Here is a 19,641-nt window from a genome sequence, read left to right as displayed (position 1 = left end):
CATAACGCAGGTGCATTTGTGTCCCATCTGCTTGTGTCTCTGTGGGTATGTCTGTGTGTTTGTGGATTGTGGATGACAAATCCTTTCCTGGCTCCACCTCCTACCTCTGCTCTCCAGATCAAAAACTGAAGGGTGGGGCAGTGGGCTTTCATGCCTGGAGCTCAGGCCTCCGAAAGCCTGTGGGAACCAGGCCAGGGCCCCTCCTTCGGCATATCAAAGTGGGGAGGAGCTTACAGTGCTCCCTTTGATGCTGCCAACTCTCCCAGAAGAGCAGGTCAGACCCAGCCCCACCCAGACAGCTCCTGCCCGAGGTGAGCACGTGGGGCTGGGGCTGAAGCAGAACAAGAGCCTGGACAGGGAGACTCCCGGGGGCCCTCAGATCTGTGCAGCCTGTGCGTGCCCCGTGTGAGCTCACTGTGGCCTTGGGCCTCAGTGTCTGTGTATCCTCATGTGTGTGTGTAACCACATGAGTGGTCCTGTGTCTATGAGTCTCTGTATGACCGACAAGAACTGGCACTGACCAGGGCTTCTCCTGTGTCAGTCCCTATGCCAACATTCTACATACATCACCTTGTGTAATCCTCCTACAATCTATGGGATAGGTGCTATTGTCCCCTTTTACAGAGGTGGGGACTGAGGCTCAGAGAGGTTAAGTTACTAGCTAGAGGTTACACAGCTTGTAGGTGGAAGAGTGGATTTGAACCCAGGCTAGGTGGGAGTAGGGGTGGTGGAGGAGGAGGCAGGGAAGTGTTTTCTGGCTTTTCTCCTCCGGCTGAATCAGGTTCTACGGTTCTACTAGACGGGGTTGAAACTCTATTGTGTCACAAATAGGATATATGTGGAGAAGGATATTGCATCCCTTGGCCCTCAGGCTGGCCCTGGGGCAACTGAAGCCTCTAGGCTGGGACATCTAGAGGACCCTTGTTGGGCACTCCTGAGGGGGGCACCCACAGATGGAGAGCAGGATGAGGGAGATCCCGCCAAGGAGGTGTCCACCCCTGAACATCTATTGCAGATCGATGTGCATGGCTGACAAGGGTTCTGAGCTGCTAACAGAGCCTGACACACGGCCCCAGGTCTGGAGTAGTGGGCTGGGGGGTTGCAGGAGGCCAGGAGCCCAGGAGGGGTGTGGCTCCAGGGGCCGCTTGGAGTCTCTGTCTTCTGTAGGGGACATGGCTCCCTGTTAGTTGTGGACGGCCCTTTGGTAGCACCCAAGCTGGCCTGCTTTAACCACATATACACTCTCTGCAAATTCAACTTCGACGTTGTTTTAAAATGCTTTGATATAAAATAATTTGATTGGATTCTAAACCTATTACTGTCATTATCACAAGAATTTTGGTTACAGTTATTGAAAGGAAAGGATGAGTGTTAGAGTCTTTACTTACCATTTCAACAGCTGTAAATTTTTGAATAGTTGTAAAAATTAGTTTTAAATTTATCACCTCCTTGGGCCAAGATTTTTGTGGGTGATGTTTATCACACAATTGAAGAGATGATCATTAAAGAGCCTTGAGGGGTGAGGGGTGGGCAAAATGGGTGAAAGGGGTCGAAAGGTACAAACTTCCAGTTATAAAATAAATAAGTGCTGGGGATGCACCACACAGCATGGCGACCATACATAACAATACTGTTAACAATACTGTTTTGTATATTTGAAAGTTGCAAAGAGAGTGGATTTTAAAAGTTCTCATCACAAGAAAAAAATTTGTAACTATGTGTGTAGTGATAGATGTTAACTAGACTTGTTGTGGTGATCATTTTGCAACAGGTATATACATTGAATCATTACGTTGCGCCTCTGAAACTAATACAATATGTCAATTATATCTCAATTACAAAAAAAAATCTTGACTAGGAATGGCCCATAGTTATTTCATTCAAAAAATCTGATGTTAAAAAGTTGTGTTCATGGAAGCAAGCCCAAGGCTCTCATTTTAAGAGGTCTGGGAGATTTCATTTGGATGTTTTATACCAACTCAGTGTTTAATATCTTTCCTAAGGCTTTGCACTACATCGTTCTTATCATAATGATATAAGATAAAGAAGACGTAACTTTTTTTCTGCCAGGCTCTATAAAAATGTCTCCAGATCCTCTCAGTTTGCCCCAGAGTCATGTACCGATGGACCGGGATGTGCAGAAGGTTAGGAGCTCTGCCTCTGAAGGATGGAGGGGCGGGGGCAGGTGCCTCGAGGGAGAAGGCGGGCTGGCCTCTTGAACAGCAGCTGAGCACACAGCTGTGTCAGTGACCACAGAGCGGGGACAAGGCTGCCTGGGGGAGACTCCTTAACCGTTACCCCTTTACTTGTGCTGTCCCCCTCCTGGAATACCATCTGCCCACCCACATCCACTTCAAGGTCCCACCCATTCTCTTATTGTTTCTTTCACTGAACAGTCAAGTCTTTTTCTCAGCAAGAAACCATGTCACGGAGTGGTTAAGAACACCCTAACCAATGACCTGCGTTCAGGTCTCAACCCTGCCACACACCAGCTGGGACCTTGGGCTGCTAATTTAACTTCTGGGTCCACAGTCTTCTCATCTGTAAAGTGGGGAGAATAGAAGAGTTAACCTCTCAGGTTGTCATGAGGGGTCGGGGAAATGCTGCAGTGAAAGAGTTCAGCACAGGGCCATGCCCACAGCGTGCTCCCAGGAAGTGATGATGCTTTATCGCCCGTAACAGTAAGAAATACCATCTCTGCACCTGAGTTTTAGTAGCACATTTTGAAAATTTGTATTAGTTTCTTATTACTGCTGTAGAGAACTAGCACAAATTTAGTGGCTTAAAACAACACAAGTTTATTCTCTCATAGTCCTGGGTGGTCAGGAGTCTGAAATGGGGCTAAAAATCAGGGGGCGGCAGGCTGTGTTTAGGGGAGAAGCCACTTCCTGGCTTTCTCCAGTGTCTAGAGGACACACGCGTTCCCTGGCTCGTGGCTCTGCAGCACTCCGACCTCTGCTTCCATCACACATCTTGTCAGACTCAGATCCTCCTGCCTCCCTCTTATAGGGACGTGTGATTACATCGGGCCCACCCAGCTAACCCAGGATAGTACCCCCACCTCAAGATTTTTAAAGTAGTCACATCTGCAAAGTCCCTTTTGCAGGTAACACATTCACAGGTGCAGCGATCAGGAGCGGGGCCTTGGGGCCCATTATCCTATCTCCTCCAGTGGGGTCTTTGGCAGTGCATTTAGCAGAGATCTTCTCTGCCCCTCCCCCATAACTCCTGGAGTGTGGCTTGTGACCGGGGTCAACAGGAAGCAGGACGTCATGACCCAGCTCAAACTTCTCCACATGTTGGCAACAAAGTCACCCACCGCCACTGCTGTGGGATGTACACCGGCCCCTTCACTTCCTGCCCTCAGGAGCATTGTCCCGGTACTCAGCCCAGTGCTGGTGAGTCCACTCCGGCTTGGAGGAGTTAAGAGTACCATGAAAAGTAGCATGCAAAGGGGGCCTCTGGGGAGCAGGTGCGCTACCTCTAGGAAAATTCCCAATTTGCATAGGAGAGCACGAGTGTGTGGTGCTCCAGCGGCACTGTCCTCAACCCCCAGCTGTGGGAGCACCCAGAGAACAAGGCAGTGGAGGAGGCAGGAGCTGTCAGTGAGATATGGCTGCCAAGGCAGCTCAAGTACCATCAGGCTGTGTTACCAGAGGTATGACATCTTTACCTAAGAAGGATAGAGTGCTATTCTCTTCTGCATCAGCCAAACTGTATTGGGGGTTGTATATTGTGGCAAAAAAATTGGTAGTGCTCACCAAATATTCCATGGCTTCCTAGCAATTCCTAGCCCCTGTCCCAGGTAGGTTGGGGCCATGGGATTGAGAGTTCCCCACTTCTTACCGCCCTCGCTCTTCTTTCTCTCCCCTGCCTCTCAGACTCTGGACGGAAGTGAAGCAGGGCCTCTGTGCCACCCATCCCCGTCAGCACTCACCTCGACATTACAAAGGCTGCTCACGACCCACCTGAGACATTGGCCCAAGGCAAGCAGGAGGCACCGCAGTTAGTGCCCCTCCAATGACAGTCGGAGATTGGCGATAAACACTGCCCCCCTCCCCCCTGGGTTGATTGAGCCCGGGTGTGGGCTCCCAGGGTTGCCCGCAGCGGTGGCTGGCTGGCCCCGCAGCACCGTTTCCTGCTTCACTCCCCTTCCTGTATCACTTCCCCTGGTCCTTCCTGGTGTTCCCTGGGAGAACTTCCACATAAACTACTTGCAGTCACTTCCTTGTCTCGGGACCTGGGGAATACCACGTGTCTGGATGGTGGCACCCTAAGATGGGTCAGCCGGGTCCTCAAGTGACCAGAGGAGCCCCCCCTCCCCGTTCACCCTCCTCAGACTGCCTGAGTGAGAAATACATCTTTGTTTTGCTAAGGCGCCGACATTTCGGTTTCATTTTTACTGTATTTATTTTTACATCCTGGTCTAACCTGACTAATACAGTGTGGGCTGCTCTACGGGTACATTTTTTTTTCTGCTATTTCTCCCCAAATTCCCCCAGTACATAGTTGTATATTTTAGTTGTGGGTCCTTCTAGTTGTGGCACGTGGGACGCCGCCTCAACGTGCCCTGATGAGTGGTGCCATGTCCGAGCCCAGGATCTGAACCAGCGAAACCCTGGGCCGCCACAGCAAAGTGCACAAACTTAACCACTCAGCCAGCCCCTGTGGGTACATTTTAAGCAGGACACTGACAAACAAGAGCACCCAGGCCCATTTTGCCTCCTAAATGCTGTAATCTGTGCTTCTCTCCAGCTCCACCCGCCCGGCCCTGTCAGCTCTCAGCTGCCTCCTGCACCTTGCACTGGCCCCTATCAAGCTATTCCCGGGCTGCGGACAGAACGACCTGTTAAAAGCGGACATCTGATTAAATTACCACATGCTTAGTTCCCTTCAGTGGCTGAAGTCCAAAACCCTTAACAGGGCCTCTATGGCCATGTGACAGCTGGCCCTGGCACCACTCTCCTCCCAAAGTCGACTCTTGGGCTCACTTACCTGCCTGCTCTCAGCTCCTCAAACAGGATAAACCCCTTTTCCTTTGCACATGCTTTGCACATTCCTAGAGTGCTTCTCCCCCTACTCTTCACTTGAGAAGTTCCTGTTCATCTTTAAGATCTCAGCTGAATGGTCCCTTCTTTAGAGAAATTCCTGAACCCTCAGCTGAGACAAGGCCTGCTGACGCAGCTTCCATGGCCCCCGGCTGTCCTTCCCCTTCACAGCACTGGCTACAGTTTCAAGGACCTGTTTGGAAGGGGTGTGTTTCTTTAATAAATGGGGCTCCCGTGGACCACAAAGGCTGCAGGTCCACATCTGCTTTGTTCACTGCTACGTTCCCAATGCTCAGCACAGTTCCCTGCCTCAGCAGATGCTCAATTAACAGGTGCTGAATGAATGAATACGTGAATAAGTGAATAAAGGGGAAAAGTGAGCCTTGGACAAGATAAATGTGTGAGGAGGCAGGAACTCAGACACAAACAGGAGAGAGTCCTCGCCATGCTGGCTCTTGGCTTGCCTCCAGGGTTAGGTTCTGTGAGCAGAGTGGGGAGGGCTGAAGAGCAGTGCCTCCTTTATGTGAAGGTGGGTGGGACCCTCAGGGACACTCTCCCCTTTCTACAGCTCCCTCTGCCCTCCCCCTGTCAAAGCTGATCAAGCAGAGGCAAGGAAAGCTCATTTCATTTGGCTTCAAAGGGTTGGCAGAGCTGAGAGAACCCCGCCATCTTCTCTGAGACCCTGGAAATGGAAGCTTGTTAGTGTAGGCCAGAGTCCTCTGCTCCTATGGTAGTCTTTGGGTCCTGGTGCCCTTCCTCGTACAGGGATGCCGAAGGTCCCTCTCACATCAATATCCTAAAGTGGGGCAGGCTCCAAACCTCCCACCCTTTCTTTATACCCTCGGTGGGGCAGGTGCCCAGGGATTTATATGAATCCTACAGAAACCCAACCGTCTACTTCGCTGGGACCACCTCCCCGGGTGAGCCGTCCCTTGCCCTGGGCATTCACCAATAAGCAATGATTCTCTCTCAATGCTCCCCCTCCGGGGTCTCTCTGAAGCTCCGCATTTATTGCTCATCCTTCCCCCATCTTGAAATTCACTCCTCCCTGGCATTCTTCTGGGCTCTTTGCCTCTGTTGCTGCGGGCTCGGTAAGCCAAGGAGTTGAAAGAAAGATTTCTCGGACCCTCAAGGTCTGGCAGCAGTGCTCCTCTATTCAGAGAATAGCATGAAGCAGCCTGGGGACAGGACCCATGGGCAGTGAAGAGCGGCAGCATGGGTTGAAGGTAGGTAGGGCTAAATTTATAAAGCATAGGTATGTGAGTTATCGCTTTACAAGACAAAGGCAAGATTATGTAAAAAAGCCATTAAAATGGTGTCAGTGCAGGTGGGGTCTGGTTATCGGGTGGTCCTATAACTCTGGATGGGAATCAGGTCAGATCAGGCCAGGACATCCCAGAGGATGCTGTAGATCACATGTAGGGCAGGACGCCTTGGGCTTCTCTCCTGGGACAGCCTTGATCCTCATCATCTGTGACGGCTCCTCTTCGTCCTCCAAAACTCTAAAAGTCTTGGTCCTTCCTCTTCCCACTCAAGCCTCTCTCTCTTGCTGGCCCTTTCCGTTCCTGCAGCCTCAGGCATGGCTGTCACGTGGATGAATCCCAAGTATCACCCCTCCTGACCTTGCCCGCAAGCACTTGCCTCCCATTCCAACTGTCTGCAGGATAAAGTCAAAGTGCTGAGCTAAACCTTCAAGGCTCCTGCCATCTTCCCCTTCTCCTGCAGAACCACAGCTGCCCAGGCTGTGTGAGACAGGGGACTTACACAGCCAAAGCCACATTTCCAGGACATTTCTGCCTTGCCCAGCTGGCCACTGTGTCACTCAGAAGAGAGGGCTTATGTGTAGGGCAGGGCCAGGAGGGTTATCACCCAGAGTTGCTGAGGCTTTGGGGAATGTGCTTGGCACCCCACAGCTGCTCTCTTCCAAGGGGAGGGTCTTTAGGAGCAGGTGGAAGCCTCGCCCCTGTGTCCCTCACTCCCAGATGGTGGCATGTGCTGCTCCAGGCATCTCCCTCTCAGCGCATATGGATGATTAATGGTGTGGATGGACGAAGGCAAAGAGGTTTAGGGGTGAAACCACATCATTTGGGGACTGAAGAGGATGGGGATGCATTTGAGGGCTGTCAAGGGCAAAGGATCCTGAGAATGTGTCACTGGATGCAGGGAACAGGGAGCATCTCTTGGTGGGATGCATTGGACTGGGCTTCTCAGCCCTCTGGCCAAGGTCCTTTCCTTTTGCCAGGCTGGACTTCGCACTCCTCCACTTGGCTGTTGGCTCACTAGCTCATGTCCTAGCTCCCCTCCAGACCAGAAGCTCCATTAAGATAGGACTATGTCTGTCCTGCTCTCTGGCACTCTAGGCATTCCATCAATGTTTGTTGAATGAATAAATGAAACACGCGTTGTGACTTTCCCAACTTTATGCTTTTGCTCTTGCTGTTTCTTCCCTTTAGGTGCTCTGTCCCCCGACCCCCATCTCTCCCTCCAATTGTCAAAACCCTCCCCATCCTTCGAGACCCATTCAAAGGAAGCTGACAAATAAAAATGGCAAGCAATAGCATATATTGGAGAATATGAGGAAGCCATTTGGTATAAACCTAATTCGGCCTGACCTTGTCTTTCCAAAAGGGCCTGACCGTGGCTGTTGAGCATGCATTGTATATCTGCTTTAGATATTCCCTATGGCAAGAGCAAAGGCCCTTGAGATAAAGGTGCAACTTCCCTCCCCCTCCCAACGTTGGCATTCCCTTAAGGATTAAGCATCTTTCCTGAGGCTAGGAACTGATTGCTGCGCTCACCTGTGACCATCCAGCTTGAGACAATAGGCTCGCCTCCTGCTACGCCCACCGAGATAGCAGACCCCCTACCTGCTGTGTCCATCATGCGCTGTGCTGACAGGGCAATCTTGTGACTACTGTGGGAGGGACATTTCAATCATATGTGAAACGTCCTGTATGAGGGTATATAACCACTCTGTATACCTCACTTCCTGGGTGCCCTTTCTTCCTTTGGGAAGAAAGGCACCGGGCCATGGTCCTCAGATTTCAGCTCAGAATAAACTCATCCAAATTTTCATTTATAGGTTATGGATTATTTTCGTCGACAATAATCCTCAGCCTGGCTCAAGTAAAACTGACCTTCTCTCTCTTATCTATAAAACGGTTATTGGTTATTTTGTGCACAGTACTTTCTATGCAGTAGTTACTCTGTAAGTGCTCAGAAGAAGGCAAGAGTGCTGATTGAAGCCAGTGGCTTTTTACGGGTCCCTAAGCCCAACGTAGGGGTCCCTGTGTTACCGAACCAAGTTCATTTTTGCCCATTGCCCGGAAAGCCAAACACCAAGACTTCAAGATTGCAGCAGAGACAGGGTTAATCACAAGGCAGCCAAGTGAGGAAAGGGGAGAACGAATCTCAAATTCACTTTCCCGAAAATAGGGACTCAGGGACATTTGTGGGGTAGGGGGCAAGGTGGTCTGAAATGTGGAGATAGATGATTGCAGGTGAGGAGAGGTAAGGTAATTGATGATGTGCGCAAGCGTAGTTGGACTCCGTGCCTCTTCATAGGATGCATGTTCACAAAATGGCAGCATTAGCATGACATGAGGGTGGAGTTTTAGCCTCTTGATGTCAAAGGGTCGCTTATCAGACATCTGTGTGGGCCCAGTTGATGGGCTGGTGCTCTCAACTGGCCTGAAGTGAACAAGGGGTCCTAATTCCTGAAGCACAGCTCACACACCCATTACCATGGTGACCCAGGCTCCAGGGAGACGTTATCTATAGGAACCTAGTGGGAGTCAGTATATTGCCTGAACATCACAGTTAACGATGGGTGGGTAAACAGCTAAAAGCTATAATCAATAATTGCAAAAAGGAAAAAGACCCTTTAGTTTCTAGCTACTTAATCATCAATGGCTAACTGTTGGCAGGTTTCACCTGAGCCTCCTTTCCCCAGGCTGGGAGCTCACCAGTACTGACTGGGCCACCCCCAGGTCTCCTTCCTCCCTCCCCACCCAATCCCTGCTAACACTTTGCATAAATCTGGCCCCACCCCAGTACCATTTCAGACATTTGCATGGCCTGACCACAGCAGGTGGAGGGGGGAGGCTGAGCGGCAGGGATTGTCTGCTCTTACAAGGTCCCTTGGTAAGAACCCAGGTGAGCAGAGACTACCTGATATGGAGGGGGCTGGCTCCAGGGTGCATCCAGGGGCCCCTGCACTGTTCCCTGTCCCACCCCAGGCCCTGAGGATCAGGAAAACATGGGATGAACCCAGGCCTGCATGTCTGTGGTCAGCATCTGTGCTGATGGAGGCTATAGCAGGATGTGTGTGTGTGTGTGTGTGTGTGTGTTTGTGTGTGTATGGTGAGTCATCAGGGAGGGGCAGAGGAACCCACAGACCTGATCTTCCCCAACGCTTCCTGTTTGGGCTGCCAGAGATTGAGTGGGCGTTTTTCCAACAAAATTTAACCCTAGTTTTTCAAGGGTTTTCATCCCTGAGCCAGACCGCACACCCACACGTGGGCCAGAGGTTCTTCAACATTGGAACTTACAAAATCACCTGGGGTGCTTGTTCAGCATGGAGATTTCTAGGTCCGTCCCTACCACGATTTGCTGATCTGGCCCATACACCATACAGCAGGGAAATCCCCACTGGGGTGCCACTTCTTGCCGAGGGCAGGGGGTAGATACCCCTGGGAATGCGTGGGGAAGGAGGCAGCCTTAGCAAGAGATGCTGAACTCCGGGGTCAGGCTGCAGGTGGTGGGGATGGTGGTGAGCGGAAAGGTGAGGGAGGCAACGCCTGCTAGCTGGAGGTGAGCAGAAGGCTGGGTCGAGAAAGGAGCTGCATCTGGAAGGAGGCCACCCAGGCAGGGCTGCTCAACAAGAAACAGAATTGGTGACACTTAGGAAGATGGGAGTTGGAAGAGTCAGCCTCCTTGACATTCAAATACAGGAAAATAGAAAACTATTCATCTGCAGTAGCCAGCAAGAGGCACTAATTAGGACTTTTGAGAGGAATGCAACAAGCAGAGCTTGCCAGGGCTTACTCAGAGAACTTAGGTGGAAGCTGCCGGAAACCCAACCAGAACATTAAACACAAATACACAAACTAGAGGGCAAACTGACAGACTCGAGAACACCACCTGGCACATAGTAAGCACCAGATAAGCATGTGTTGCTGTTGTTATTATATTATTTATTTTAGAATATTTAGAATTATTTTTATTTTAGAATCTGGACATCTAGGACCCAGAACCCACGGCAGATCTACTTAGACTCTTGCTACTCAAAGTTTGGTCCGCTGACCAGAAACATTAGCATCACCTGGTAGCTCGTTAGAACTGCAGTCTCAGACCCAGCCCTGGATGAACTGAATTAGAATCTGAGTTTAACAAGAGCCCAAGTGAACGTGAGCACATCAGTTTGTGGAGCACTGCTTTAGAGCGCACAGGAGGCCACCCCAGAAACGAGGCCAGGATTGGGCTATTTTTGGGAAGATGGCCAACAAGGGTTAGGCTGCCCTGCCTTGGGGGCCCCACAGTCTCGAAAGCCCCGACCCTTGTCAGCGTGGGCATTTCACATGGGGACGCTGCCGGGGTCCCTACACGTCGGTGTGTTGGGACAGCCTTGTACTCGGGGCCACCATGGGGGTGCGGTGGCTGAGGCCACCCCCCCAGAGCCCAGAGGATGCCATGAGGTCGAGGGGCGGTTTGCTGGAGTACCAGGTGCTCAGGAGGTGGTCCACCTGCTCCTGGCTGCAGACTGAGCGCAGGTGGGCCTTCTCCCTTCCACCATCCAGGCCCTCAGGGGGCTCTGGCACCTCGGGGGTCTCGGGGTCCCTGCTCGCAGCATCCCGGCGCAGCCCCCGTGCCCGCATCTCGCTCTGCATGCTGGCGAAGAAGTGCAGCACGCAGCGGTGTGCGAAGTCCCGCGCATGCTCACAGCATGTCTCGTCGAAGAGTTTCTGCTCCAGGTCGACGTAGTTGCTCCAGTATCTGCGCTGCAAGAAGACTGTCTGGTCGAAGCAGGGCCTTAGGCAGCGAGCCAGGAAGGCCACGATGATCAGCACCAGGGTGATGCTCCAGCCGATGGCCTGGAGAGTGGGGAGTGCGAGATAGGGTGTAGGTAGGCCTCGGGGCTGTAGGGTGTGGCAAGGGTGTTCCAGAGTCTCTCCCTTTACTTACCCCTCCCATCCTTCCTCAGATTTATTCATCTTCCCACCTAGTCATCCATCCTATCAACCATCTCCACCCATCCTTCCTTCCATTCATTCCATCATCCTCACATCCATTCATCTATCCAACTCTCTCTCCATCTATCCATCGTCATCACCTTCTCATCTGACTATATGTCTATTGTCCTCCTATGCAGCCATCCTTTCAACCATCCTTCCATCTGCCCGTCATCTATCCTCCTGTCCAGCCATCTATTCTCCCATCCATTCATCTTCTCATACTCTCATCCCTTCCTTCCAGTTATTTCTCCAACCATTCATCCACCCACCCATACATCCTTCCAACCTTCACCCTGAAGGAAACCAGAATAGGTCACCCCAAAGCATGCCTCTTTGACATAAGAATTATCTTGAGCTGAAGACAATTAAGAAGCAGCAAAGATAGGAAAAGCTGTCTCTACCCTCCCCTTTTCTGCTAAAGGCAGGGTATAAATTCTGCTTTTATTGGAGACAGACTCTTTTATCAGCCTAGAGAGGCGCCAGAGGAATCTGCAAACAAACCTTACTCCGTTTCCTCCCATGTATTTACCTTCCCACAGTTTTTACCCTTAGAAGTCTAAACCCGCTTTCCTTTGTCCTGTCATTTCTCTACAAAGGTATTATTCTTTGTTGAAGATGCTATATAAGCGAGAATCTAAGCCACTACTTTGAGTTACTTTTTTTTAAAGATTGCCACCTGAGCTAACAACCGTTGCCAATCTTCTTCTTTTTTTTTCTGCTTTTTCTCCCCAAATCCCCCCAGTACATAGTTGTATATTTTAGTTGTGGGTCCTTCTAGTTGTGGCATGTGGGACGCCACCTCAAGGTGGCCTGACGAATGGTGCCATGTCTGCACCCAGGATCTGAACCAGCAAAACCCTGGGCTGTGATGTGCACTGCATACCTTAATAAACTGTTTCCTCTTGTAATTTTGGCTTTTTGTTAGAGTCTTAGCTGAAAACCTAAGATGGGTAGAGGTAAAGTTTTGCTTTCCCTACACTCCCATCCATCCATCCATCCATCCATCCGTCCTCCATCATCCATCCTCCTTTCATCTTTCTATCCAGCACTCTATCCATCCTCACACATATTTGTCCATCCCATCTGTGCATCCATCCATCTTGTATTTGGGAGGAGGCATTGGGGACCCAGTCTTGCTCCCACAGAGCTCACCTGTTAGTGGAGGGAACAATTAAACAGGTGATGCTGGCTAAGTGCCATGTTGAGGGATGTACAGGGAGTGATGGGTATTCAGAGGGACACACAACCTGAACTTGAGGGCTCAGCAAACAGCGAGGTTTAGGCTGAGACCTGATGGATGAGTAACAGTTAGACAGGATACAAACGGAGAACAGTGTTCCAGGCCAAGAGTGACAAGAGACAGGACGTTGTTCTCTAAGGCTGGAGCCCACACTACGCTGATCCCCTCCTCCTGTCTGCCCATCCAAAGCTATAGTCTCTGCAAGGCCTTGTTTAAGACCAGAGCCATGGTGTGGACCTGGAGCAGAGAAGTCGCTCCTCTGAGCCACAAGCAGAAACATATTTGGACCCTTGTCATTTGTAGATGGGATGTCCTCAATTTATAAAGCTCCTTCATTTGGCCTGTCACAGGATCCCTCCCCTACCGATTTAAAATACTCACGCGAACCTTTTATACACAAGGAGCAGAAAAGCAAACAACTTGTTAAATTTAACGTGACTGATCGCTTACAGCTGAGTCGGGACTCAAACCCTGGTCTGATGGCCAATTCCACACTCCTCCCAGTGAACTAGTGAGAGCCTGGAGTGCTGGAGCCCGCAGGGACCATCAAGGTGGAGGAGACCACACCTCCCTTTATTTTGCAGGAGAAAACAGAGGCCCAGAGGGAGAGGGAGGTGGCCAAGGTCACAGTCTGACCCAGAATCAAGCGCGTCCTGCACACTGGCGCCCCCCTGCACTGTGCCGCCGGCCTGCGCTTGCCACGAGCCTGTCTCGGCACGGCAAAGGGCGGGGTTGTGTTTTCCTCTCTGTGGCCCCAGTGAGGCTCTGCATGTGTGGGTTCACGGAAACGCTCTCTGGGGGCCACAGCCCAAGCTGGGGCTCTGGGGGGGGAGTGGTGGAATCTGAGTCTGGGGCTGGGGTTTGCCCCCAGGAGAGGGGAGTTGGTGCCCTGTGGGGAGCCAGGCCTCTGGGGAGAACCTGCTTTGTACAGAGGTCATTAAGAGAGTTTGGAGTACTGACATGTGTGTTCAGATTCCCGCCCTGCCTCTTACAAGCTGTGTGACTTTGGCCTTGTGAACGAACCTTTCAGAGCCCCGGTTTCCTCATCTGCAAAGTGGGGTGATGATTGCCTCCAGCTGATAGGGTTGTTCTGTGAGTTAAAGGAAGTAATAGATGAGATGCTTGACACAGGGCCTGACACATAAGAGTTCAATAGGTGGGAATTAGTATTATTTCTGAGGGGTGGGAAGAATGTGTGCATGGGGTGGGGGGCAGGGCAGAGCAGTACACCTCCAGAACTTTCCTGCCATCCAGCCTTCTGGGGATGGGCCTAGCTGACTCCTGGAGGTGTGGGCACCTCGTCTCTGCCCATGGAGTCAGCACTGATGACAAAGTGCCCACTTCCTAAGGCCCAACACTGTCCCGTATGTGGGTCATACTCCTGATCTCCCCGGGGCCCACCTGCTCCTTGACTGTGTCTCCAGCAGTGGAGTGGGACCTCAGGAAACCTGAAGCGCCTAGGCCCATGCCCCTCGGGACCATTGTAGGTTGTTTTCCAGGGCTGGCAGAGGATGCCGAATTACCTGTGACAGGCACCGCAGGTAGCGAGACACTGCCTTTCGAGCAGGGCTGTCCCTGACCAGCTCATCCTCCTTGCAGGGTACCTTGGCCAGGAAGAGCTGCACCTGGCTGGGGGTCATGTTGGCAAAGTCCAGAAACTTCTCGGGGTCCACGTTGCTGCTGAAGGCACACACGAAGCACTTCCCGTCAAGGAGGGCCAGCAGGATCCAGACGAGGGGGGCAGCCAGCGCTCTCTGCAGCACAGAGGAGCACATGTACCTGGGAGCAGAGGAGGGGAGGGGTCACCACGGGCAGCCCGAATTCAGCTGCAGCAGGGGAGACGCAAGGATGGACTTCCCAGGAGAGCTGCAAAATATCCCAGGTGCCATTACATCAAAGGAAGGGCGAGGGGTGAGAGGGGCGCAGGGCAGGAATCCCAGGACGGGAACTCTGGGGAGCTGGTGTTCTTCCCACTCTAGGCCTCGTAGCTGACTCTGTGGGTCCACTGGTGGATAGTTTCTATTCACGTGGAGGGCTTGAGGGCCTCCGATCCCAACCACCTGCGTGGCCCTCTCTGAGGGTTTGGGAAAAGTCTCTGCTCCCAGAGGGGTGGGCTAGAATTGCTGGAGAGTTACCAGCCCCCAAACCAACCTTCTACCCGGGAGGGACGGGGCCTGGAGGATGAACACCCCAGCTTCCTAGCCCCTCAGTGGGACAATTCTGAGGTGTGTTCTACTCACCTCTCCGGGGGTCCCCAGAAAGACTGAGCCCCAGATGCCTGTTCATGGTCACATTCTTCCCAGAGCCTGCTTCTGGGGGAGGCCAGGCTTAGACAGCCCGGCATAATAACGCTCCCAGCAGCAGCACCTCAAACACCTCCCCCCAGCATCCGGGGAGCCCACCCTCTCATTGTCCCCAGATGCCTCTCCTGACCTACTTGGCCCCTCTCGTGGCCTAGATTGAGTATCGGTCACAGGACAGGAGCCCAGTGGAGCTGCGCCTGCTGGATCCCAGAGGAAAAGGCAAAGGGCACACCCAGTGCATGTGACCCCCTGTGTGGCTGTGTGACAGGGAGAATGGACCCCAGTGGAACGTCAAACAGAGGCTGCTTGTGCACAGGATGCACAAGTTGTTTCTAACTTGCATTGTATATGAAACATAAAATGGTGTGTGCTGGGTGTGTGTGTGTGTGTGTGTGTATGCGGTGTAGTACAGTGTACTTACCCAGTGTAAATTATAAATATATTGTAGACAGGGGTGGCTCCAGCATTTTCTGTGGGGGCGATGTGGTTAGAAGGTGGAACTGAGGACTCGTTGTGAAGTTACATTACGTATGTTTGAGAACACCACAACCGTCCATGTCGAAGAATAGGGGAGAGTGGGAGATCATGAGGGGCTGAAACCCACCAAGCCCCTCCTGCCACTGCCCACACATCTAGAGCACTCAGATACTCTGTCCAAAACACTAAGGGCAGCAGTTCCTGCTTGAGCTGGGAGTCTGCCTGTGTTTGAATCTGAGCCGCTTCTTAGCTGTGGGAGCTCAGCCAAGTCACCTAACCTCTCTGTGCTTCAGGTCCCTCATCCTTAAAAATGGGTCCATTAGAGGGGCCAGTCCTGTGGTCTAGTGGTTAAAGTTCCACGTGCTCTGCTTCTGCAGCCCAGGTTCGTGGGTTCGAATCCTGGATGCGGACCTACTCCAATCATCAGTCACGCTGTGGCGGCATCCCGCAAGCAAAGTGGAGGAAGATGGGCACAGATGTTAGCTGAGGGCAAATCTTCCTCAAGCAAAAAAAAAAAACCAAACCAAAACAAAGGGTCCATCCCAGGGGCAGACCCAGGGATGAGGTGAGAATGCAGAGGCCGTGCACACACGGCACTTGGCGCAGAGCTTGGCACCGAGCCGGTGCTCACTGTCGGCCAGGGAGCATTACAAATTGCTAAACTCCCTCCTCTGATCTTGATCTAGGGCATCAATCAGGTGCGAGGCTCTGAGGACACAGCAGTACGACAGATGAGGTCCTTGCCCTCAGGAAGCTCACAGAAGGGACTCGCCTTTGAGCCAATCGTGCCTCTCACTACCTGCACAACCGCCAAGGTGTGTCATGGGATGGCCTTCGTGTGTGTGGTGAGTCGTAATCCATGGCCAGTATGACACATGTGACCTGGCTAATTCTTGGGAATCCTGTATCATTCATGCGTCTCCAGCACTGGTCACAGAAAGGTGACAAGTGACAGGAACAGAAATATCTGTTTCCAGAGTGGAAACCGGCAAACAGGTCTCTGAACTGATGATGCCCCAGTTGAGGACAGGAAGGGGCACATCCAATAGCGCCTGTCAGGGTGGAGGGGGAGCCCCAACCATACCCATGGGGGTCACTGGGGTTTGGGGGTCACCTGGCAGTGCCTGTGGGGGTAAGTGGGTGGGGGAGCCCCTGACAATGCCCATGGGCAGCTGGGTGGTGTGGGACCGCACCTGATGACTCCCGGGTCCTTCCTCCGCTGTCCCGAGGGCCGGCGCCACTCCTCCACCATCATCACGGACTGCCGGTTGGCAAGGAGGCCACAGAGGAAGAGGGCAAGCGGGGGTGTGAGCAGCAGGCCCAGGCCGTAGAGGGCGTTGTAGCGGGCCAGGCAGGGGCAGTTGAAGTCGAAGGAGGAGTACAGCTTGACAGTGACCGCAGCCAGCAGCAGGCAGACGCCGTTCATCACCGACTCGGAGCTGGACTGGAAGTGCTGGAACAGCATGCGGAATTTATCCATGCCTGGCCTGGGTGGGGGGTAGCCGTCGTGGGGTAGGGGGGCAGAGAGGCTTCAGCCGCCTTCCTGGCCAACGCCAGACCACGCCGGGTGTAAGCTGGGAGCCTGCAGGAGGTTCTCTCTTCTCTTCCAAGGGCCTGAGGGGACGAGGAGGAGGCGGTGTCCAGTCCCCAGCCCAGCCTCCTGGGGTCCAGCCAAGGATGTAAGGCGGAGGCAGGCTGTCTCCACCAAGGCTGCCCTGCCCAGCCCGAGTGTCCCCCAGTGCCACGCCCCGCCTTTCTGGGGGAATGAGTCACTGCTCCATGAGCAGCCAGCCCAAAGCACCTCTAGGCAAATGCGCCCCACCCTGTCGTTCCATCCCTCCCAGCCCGTTCCTTCCTCTCTTCAGGGTTTGGATACTCAGATCTGACAGCTGGTGGGGCTTCCCGTGAGGGACAGGCAAATTCTGGGTGTGGTAAGGCCAAGATACTGATGGAATCAATTATATTTTCTGGTCTTTGTGAAACACATGACTGGACTGAGCTGAGCCCCGGGAGAGTTCACGTTGGCGTTCATGCTGGAAGGAGCTAGGGGGCACCTACCCTTCCTTCCCGGAGGCTTCCTACAGAGAAGATCCTTGAGAAGAGTTTAAACCACGTTTCAGCGTTTGCCAGTGATAGGAGTGGTGGAAGGGAAGGCCTTCCAGCAGAGGGCACTGCACGGGCAAAGGCACAGAGGTGAGAAGAGGCCTGATGTGGGCCAGCAGTCCGGGCTTGCAGACAGCGGGTATCGGGAGAGAGGGCTGGAGGGGTCAGTAGGTGCCTGCAACCCTCTCCTCCATTTTATTCCACTGCCCTCCAGGCCTGGCCCCTGGCCGGCCCAGGTCTCCACTACGTCACTCCTCAGCTCAAGGGTGAGGGGGGCTCCCTCAGCTTCCTTAGCTCGGCGTTCAAGGCCCTCTTAACCGAACCCAGACATGTCTTCCCACCTCCACACCTTTGCTGACACCATCCTTCCCACTGAAAACCAGGGCCCCTTCCTCCCACCTGCTCTTCAAGAGGCAGTTCAGATGTAGCCTGGTCACCAAGCCAGACTGTCCTGGTGACCTCAGCTCCATGGGAGCCTCTTCCTCCCATTCAGCCCTTGGAAAGGCCGCCTTGGCCTGTTATTAACCTTTCTCAGGTGTGGGGGATGGATGTCCCAACTAGTGCAGGGACCTGGACCTGCCCCTTTTTGTTCCCTACAGCATCCAGTGTGACACTAAGCACACAGCAAGTGACAGCAAGCACTCGTTCTCTGTGACGCTGATGCTCAGACCCCCTTTATTTCCTCTCTGGCCCTGTCAGCTCTGCCCACCTCTTTTTTTTTTTTTTTTAAAGATTTTATTTTTTTCCTTTTTCTCCCCAAAGCCCCCCGGTACATAGTTGTGTATTCTTCGTTGTGGGTTCTTCTAGTTGTGGCATGTGGGACGCTGCCTCAGCGTGGTCTGATGAGCAGTGCCATGTCCGCGCCCAGGATTCGAACTAACGAAACACTGGGCCGCCTGCAGCGGAGCGCGCGAACTTAACCACTCGGCCACAGGGCCAGCCCCAGCTCTGCCCACCTCTTGACCGGCAGCTGCCTGCCTGTCTGCTCCTAGGAAGCAAATGAGTGCACCGTAGGCCCTGCCCTTAACTTCTCTCTGTCTCTGTCTCCCTCCCTTTGTCTCTCGCTCATTCTGTCCCTTTCTGTCTCTCAAACTCTACCTTTCTGTGTGTGTGTGACTCTCTGTGTCCCTCAGTGTGTGTTTCTGAGTTCCGTGTGTCTCTCTGTCTGTCCCTCTCTCTGTGTTGCTGCCCCTTCCTGTCTTTTTATCTTTCCATCCTCCTCACCCGCTGCCCACCCCATAGCACCCCAGTCTTACTGGCCCCCAGCCTGACATTGGCAGCCTGGCTTGGGGAAGAATTGTGGAGGCATCCACAGGAGCCCATGGGTCTGTTCCTGGGGTCACAGGTCAGTGGGACTTGGGCCTGGAGCATGTGCTGGGGGTGGGCGAGGTATCCAGACCCCAATTACTTAGGCTCTTCCTCAGTCTTCATCTCTCTGGCTCCCACCCTCTCAGCCCAGGGCCACCCATGAGAAAAGGAGAACCTCAGGGACTGGGATGAACTTGACCCCACTGACCCTGCTCCATCCAGCCTGGACCAGCGGGTGTCCTGAACTCCAAGTGATGTCCTTAGTTAAATTCATGCCTCAACACTCTTGTCCTTCCCTCAGACCCCGGGCCCTCACAGTCGTGAATGCAGCTTCCCGCCGACTCTCCAGAGCACGTGTGGTCAGCGTCCTTCTGGATCTCCCGACCCTCGGAGGCCTAGCTCCAGCCGTCCGTCTCCACGGAGCTCGCCCGGGCTACTGCAGCTGCACCGACCACCTTATTTCCATATTCTCAAATAACTTTTAGAAAATGGAAATATCTCCATTTTTTCTGCTTAAACACACCATTATAAAGAATTTAAGAATAGGAAACATGAGAGCGTCCCCATCACCGCAACCCCTAGAGAGTCTGCCAGTCACTGCACCGGTGTGTGTCCTTCCAGACTTCTTCCAGGACCCAGATGGTCACATGCCAGCTGTGCCTGGTGCTCCTTGGGAGAACTGTTAACCGCCTTTAACTAACCACTGGGTGCCGCTGCTCACCCAGGAGAGCTGGGGTTGCCCGCGGGAGAGGCAGCTCAGGCTGCCAGCTGACCTTCCATTTGAGGCGTGTCTGTTCCTTCTCTTAACATTCGTGACCCAGGTCTCTCACTGTGTCTTGGTTTCAGCTTCTCTGAAGGATGACAGCCTGGCTGTTTGAGGGACCCCTGGGACCTGAAAAATAAATTTTGTGTAGCTTACTTAGCCTGTA

General features: G+C 52.9%; 1 protein-coding gene and 1 long non-coding RNA gene across 2 annotated transcripts; one reads left to right on the top strand and one right to left on the bottom strand.

Moving 5' to 3' along the window:
• Positions 1-10,222: 10,222 nt before the first annotated feature.
• On the bottom strand, positions 10,223-16,925 carry CALHM3 (calcium homeostasis modulator 3). The gene is made up of 3 exons (XM_001499455.6): positions 16,495-16,925; positions 14,045-14,300; positions 10,223-11,140 (listed from the first exon to the last, which is right to left on the bottom strand). The coding sequence occupies exons 1-3, from the start codon at positions 16,779-16,781 to the stop codon at positions 10,649-10,651; spliced, it is 1,035 nt and encodes a 344-aa protein (XP_001499505.4). The 5' UTR covers positions 16,782-16,925; the 3' UTR covers positions 10,223-10,648.
• An 81-nt stretch (positions 16,926-17,006) lies between these two features.
• Positions 17,007-19,641, top strand: LOC138915377 (uncharacterized). The gene is made up of 2 exons (XR_011421237.1): positions 17,007-17,494; positions 19,014-19,641. It is a non-coding gene; the product is annotated as an uncharacterized lncRNA (long non-coding RNA).

Source organism: Equus caballus, chromosome 1 (genome assembly GCF_041296265.1).
Source record: "Equus caballus isolate H_3958 breed thoroughbred chromosome 1, TB-T2T, whole genome shotgun sequence".
NCBI lineage: Eukaryota > Metazoa > Chordata > Mammalia > Perissodactyla > Equidae > Equus > Equus caballus.
Note: the sequence above shows the minus strand (reverse complement) of the source record. Positions and strands in the feature narration are given on the sequence as shown.